This window comes from Patiria miniata, unplaced genomic scaffold, assembly GCF_015706575.1.
Source record: "Patiria miniata isolate m_02_andy unplaced genomic scaffold, ASM1570657v1 HiC_scaffold_20, whole genome shotgun sequence".
Lineage (NCBI taxonomy): Eukaryota > Metazoa > Echinodermata > Asteroidea > Valvatida > Asterinidae > Patiria > Patiria miniata.
In genome coordinates this window covers 34,056,808-34,062,807 of record NW_024037059.1, presented here as the reverse complement: position 1 = coordinate 34,062,807, position 6,000 = coordinate 34,056,808, and the positions used below count along the sequence as shown (strand labels likewise).

At 42.3% G+C, this 6,000-nt stretch overlaps 1 protein-coding gene across 1 annotated transcript; it reads left to right on the top strand.

Annotated features, from left to right (window-relative positions):
• The first annotated feature begins 1,396 nt into the window (after positions 1 to 1,396).
• LOC119728058 lies at positions 1,397 to 5,628 on the top strand. The gene is made up of 4 exons (XM_038200133.1): positions 1,397 to 1,441; positions 3,631 to 3,699; positions 4,910 to 5,038; positions 5,513 to 5,628. The coding sequence occupies exons 1-4, from the start codon at positions 1,397 to 1,399 to the stop codon at positions 5,576 to 5,578; spliced, it is 309 nt and encodes a 102-aa protein (XP_038056061.1). The 3' UTR covers positions 5,579 to 5,628.
• The last annotated feature ends 372 nt before the right edge of the window (positions 5,629 to 6,000 follow it).

The following is a 6,000-nucleotide window of genomic DNA, read 5'->3' as shown; positions in this document are numbered from 1 at the left end:
AGTAAACAATCCAAAACATGAAATCTTCAGGGATTTCAGGACCTAGTGCCCCTTTAAAGCGCAACACAGCCAATAGTTTAAAGGGAAGATACAACATTTGCAAACATCAAAAAACGAAATGATCAAATTATCACGAAATACCTGACTGGATTGTTAGGGGAAGACAGTCTAATTCATCCTGTAGAATTGTGGCTCCTGGTGTGCTGACATTTTCAAGAAAATCTGTATTTTTCCAACCAACGTTGGAAGAAACTGGCTTTTTTTCAAAAACTGCTCCTAATTTTTCATATTTAGTTATTCCGCATTTTCTTTGCAATTGATTACACACCTGTGAAGGGGTACAAGCCTGCTAGAGTGATCTTTGACCTTACAATTCCCCAAAGTCTTTACATTTCTCCGTTTCATCTTAAGTGGGGTCAGGGAACCAAACTACAAGATCATGATTGGTTCCAACATGATTCCAGCATATACCAGCACAAAACGTGAAACATGTCAGTTTAACATTATTTGCTATAACATACTAATCCTCCAAATCCATTTATTTTTGAAAATTGCAGCAAAAGCAAATGTTGTACATTTCGTTTAAATAAGTTATTTTGGCCATTTTTAAAGATCTTGTTAGTTACTCCTTTACAAGCAATTAACGTTGAACCTACGTGGTATATCGGTCAGTGGCGATGGAGATGCCTGCATATATAATATTTCCACGTGCCATGATTGCGGCTAGAATAGATATCACCATCCATCCTACGGCCTGAGAAAAGAATGGAGGCAATTTGAAAAATACAACGCAACAGGAAAATGACTGTGCACCCAACCCAATTTGCCTGCAATCGGGGACCCCCGATTGTCCCTCTTTTGTTTGTACTTTTTAGGAAGACCTCCCATATGTTTTGTACACGAATCCAAAATTGGGGACCCCTCGATATTGTTCGACGTCCCCTATTCAATGCAGAAACAAACTCACCCCAACCCAACCCAACACGACCCGACCCGACTCGACTGAACCGACCTCAGCCCAACCTAACCCAACCCGACTCAACCCACCCCAACCCGACCCAACCCAACCCGACCCAACCCAACCCGACCCAACCCAACCAAACTTCTTTAGCAAGACCTCCTATACGTTTTGTACACGATCGTCAATCATGGAACTTCGGGACCCAACCCAACCCAAATCAACCCAACCCAACCCTACCCAACCCAACCCTACTTGAAACTCAACAAACTGAATCCAAGTCAGTGCGTTCTTTGTTTAGCCCTTTTAGGGAAAGTTCATTAACTACATCTCCCTTACAAAAAATCAACTGGATTCTTAAGGCATGCTTGCAAGACTTTTTCTAAAGGGAATTCTGGCCCTTTCAGTGAAATATCTTACCACACATCTTCGAGAAGAATGAGACGCGCACGCAGAAACGACACTCAGGATCCCGGCCGGAAGGTAAAACTGAAAAGTAACCACAGGTTTGAAGAAAAAAAACCTCGCCGAATAAAATTGGACTCGTGCGGCATCTCAGCCTATATTATGTAGAGATCATCGAAAGCCGTGGATGCCGGTTGAATGGTAACTAAAATGTTACCGAAGACTACTTAGCACCTCATCTGAAATGCCAAAAGATCCCCTCTTTTTACAAAGCGTCTCGTCATATAGGTGACATGAGGAAAAATGTTTGATAGTTCTGTCCAACTCGAGAACAAGTCCTCAATAAGCTCTGGCGAAAAATGCGACACCACACTTTTGTCAATTTTCATTTCCTCCTTCTGGATACCGTCCAACCACAACAGAAAATACCGCGTGACTATTACAATACTGTACTTATCTTACCTCTGTTTACACAACTTTACGAATTGTTGCAACCAATTTTTAGAGTGCATCGACGGACGACGGCATGGTAGCTGCGCAATTTCTGTGAAATATTTTCGGCCACAAGCCAGTCTGACGGAAGGTCACATGCTATTTGAATGAGCTGTGGCAAACGTATTCTTTTTTTTCTGTCCATTTCCTTTTTAACATCTGTGACTGGAAGTGTAAAATACCTCTTGGGCAATTCAACGGAGAAGTGGACAAGGCTGAACAATGCAGTATCACATTTTCAGAACTACAAGAAATTCGTTACCAAAATTAAAGGCGACAACAAGATCTTTCAATTGCGTGCTACGCCGGTGGGATGGAGTGTAGTTAAGACTGTTTTTTTCGCTGGGTGCTTCCTATATTTTTTTTAAGCGGACTCGTGATGGACTCGGCCACAGCATCGCACAATAGCAGAAATTCTTCACGCCTATACATATACCCTTGTTTTATCTCAGTGAATAATCAATATACAGAGAGCTAGGACCCCGATTCCCTCTGAAAAATAAAATGCCCAAAGAAAAACCACTCACCATAAGACCTCCCCAAATTAGACAGGCAATGACGCTAAGAGTAGAAAATCTGCCTGACTAGTCTCAGACAGCGACTGGTCTATTTACCGAAAATCTTTTCATAAATCTGGTTTACACAATGGTCGGAGTTTAGCCCATAAGGCGTTACAAGGTATAGACAATTTCGAGACCTGCACTTGCGAAGGCCCCATTTAATGGCGAATGCATTGTGCTAGCCTTTGTATCCTAAGCCATGTGACGGTTTCTGAACGAAAACTTGCCCAACGCTTTCGTCATTGAAAGGGGGCCTCTAGTCATCTCACCAGAGTAAGCTTATGGTCCTCATTTAAGGAGAGTTTGTTTCAACTGATAATGTAATAACCAACGGATAATATATCACCAACTGATAACGTCAAACAGTTGACCGATACTGTATCACTGGGGTGAGCTTGTCTTACATACGCAGTGTGGACTTCCGAACAAAAGACGTCCACATAATGTAGGTAGCAGCGACGAAGTGTGGACTTGCCCACGTCCACACAGTGTTTCCCCATTTCTGGAAAACAGGTTTAGAGGCATTTTTGGGTTAGGTTTATCTGTAGCAGAATGAAGAGAAACACTAAAGGGAATCATTGAAAAAAAATTGGGTTGTAAGAGTTTTCACAGTTTGAGAAAAATGAGTTTTTCCACTGGTGTTCCTTAACTACACGAAAAGAAAGGAAAGTCCACACTAGGTATGTGAAACAAGTCTGGGTGTGTGTGTGGGTGTGAGTTTGTGTTACATACCCTATGTGGACTTGTGAACAAAAGAGGTCCACATAATGCAGGTTGTGTTAACGTTATGTGGACTAAGCCGTGTCCACATAAGGTTTTGTCCTTTGGAAAACAGGTTTAGAGGCATTTTTGGGTTAGGCTTATCATTTTTGGGTTAAAAGAGTTTTCACAGTTTAAGTAAAGTTATTTTTTGTACCAAGTTTTCTTAACTACACGAAAACAAAGCAATGTCCACACAAGGTATGTAACGTAAGTCTGGGTGTGTGTGTGTGTGTGTGCTCTTGTATTGTATTACGCTCGAGGACAGACAACAAAAGGAGCACAAAGGAGCCTTTGACCCTCGGACGACGGTGCCTATTGTTAAAACCGGTCCTCGATCGTACGGTTATGTGCTTAGTCTATGGGAAAGTGTTATATTAGAGGGACAAAGGAAAACACAATAGTTGTCCTCAGGCGTATAGTAAAAAAAAACTGTGTGTGTTTTTTTCATTTTAGTTCTACTTCCCAGCTGGAATCCTCGGCTTATTGTCCGTAACAACGGCCGTCGGTGCGCGGAAATGCTTGGTAAGTGTCTACATCAACCATGAGTTGAACCACGAAACCTTTACACAAGGATAGGCCTAAACGACTTCCAAAATTTTTGCTTAGAGGCGTGATAACGGCACGTGCGCCTATAGAACAGGAACATTTTGTGAAGGTTGTCTGGTTTTTTGTTCCATGGATAGAACCTGCACACTTTTGAATCAGTCAAAGATTAACATTATTAATTAAACTGAAAGAAAAGTCTTCACGCTGTATAAGGGGACCTAATCGGCAATGGGAAAAAGTCGGTGTGATTAACCTCCTTGTTTTATGAGCGCCCGAGAAAGTCAGTTTGTATTGAGAGAATTATACATGCACGTTAACATCAAATTTAATGTTTGTTTGTTTATTTGTTTGTTTGTTTGCTTTGACTTTCCGTAGGCCATCGCGTGCCTGGTCATGTCGATCCTTTCTGCAGTAATGGCTGTCGGTAATGTTGCAGTATACGGCCTCTCCATCCAAACCGACCTTGCCCTCTTCCGTTTTAAGGTCTATGATGGAAGTGTAAGCTAAAGATCCAATGGACCGATCCAGTAGGCACCGCCCCATGGTGTTCTGACCAATCACAACCGTGATTTATGTCCGACATGCGTGCACTAAAGTCCGACATATACATGCGTGCACGCGCGTATGATGCGCGCGGAAGGAAAATGCAGCGTGGCATTGGAGAGAAGCACGTGTTAATTTGCCCACGTGCGCACTGGGCGGAGCTTACTGGATCGGTCAAATTCAGTGCACACTTATAATTCCCATGATTTTTGTTCGGTATTTAACAGAAAAAAAAACCTGTCAGGTTTAATCTGATACCAAACCCGTACAAATTCACAGATCAAGTTTTTGAAAAAAGGCAAATATTCAGGGTTCCATTTTTTTTTTGGGGGGGGGCACCCTGTATATGCAAATACATACCAATTAGGTGCTTAAATAGCGCTTTATACCAAGGGTCTCAAAGCTTTTCACAAGTATTACCCCTGATCATCAAGCCATGAGATTAGCGCATTGTGGTCTCTCGCTCCCCAAGTACATTGTATACCCCTTTACGCTCCGGTGTGGAGAGAGGCAATTGTAGTAAAGTGTCTCGCCCAAGAACACAAGCACCATGTTCCCCGTCAAGGTTCCGAACCCACGTACCACGGCACACGAGTTGCACATGCATAACTTAACTAATAAACCTCTGTCCTGTAACTGATAGCCGGATTTTCCGCTGGCCTTGGACTCCCTCCCGGTGATTGTTTCCTCGAGTGAAGTCTTCGTGTCAATCGTTGCTGCTGTCTACTGCTGCTTCGTCATGGGTGAAGAACAACCGAACGACAACACTGCGGTAAACAAAAGCAAATAAATTGTCGTCTTACTTTAACAGAAACTGTCATTTCAAGTCTCATTTTTATGGGAAAGGATGCACAGTTCCAGACAACTCTTTCATAATTGTGCATAAAATGTCAACGGAGAGTGAGTATTTTTTAAAACAACTTTCTCAATTGTTTTTCTCAGTCCAACATTATGAAGTTTTATGTAACATTTAAAATGCATGCATGGCTATCGGAAATGAGTTGAAGAGGCAAAAGCTTATTACTGACTTCCCTCGAAACGCTACTTTGTAATTGTTTCCACACAGCTATGTAGTGATTTTCGCGTTATAAATGGTATCATTGTAACGATTATCATTAACCTTGAAATTAGGTATCCCATCACAGTTAATTTGTCTATGGAAAGATGACACCCCATCGTAATCTCATCTCAATCAATTACTCATAAGGCACCTGTCATTTGATCTTTCTGTGGCTGTGATTAACAGATCCAGTACGACGCAACTCAAGTCGACCCACAGGGAACGGCATACAGCAAACCAGTCGAACCCTAATACACCGGGCGCCTCAGGCACGCTTGCAACTAGCCAGGCTGCTGGTACAAAAGGTAATTAAAACATGTACAAAATGTAGACCATGTGAAACATGGTGCTTAGAATTTAAACTCTCTCCAAAGGACCAATTTTCGACATGTTTAGTGTTAGCCATTTAAAAAAAATCGGCACGGCATGAATTCTATATTGGCATCAGGGGGCAGAGTTGTAATGACTCAATCAATGACTCGACTCTCGAGTCCGACTCGAGTCAAAATTTTGGGTGACTCGAGTCAAAATTTTGGGTGACTCGACTCGACTCGAGTCCCCAAGGATAAATGACTCCACTCGACACTGGGAAAAATGTCTCAATGCGACTCGAGTCCCTCATCAGAAGACTCGAGCGCAGGCCATAAGACTCGAGTCCCAAAATAAAAGCAAAA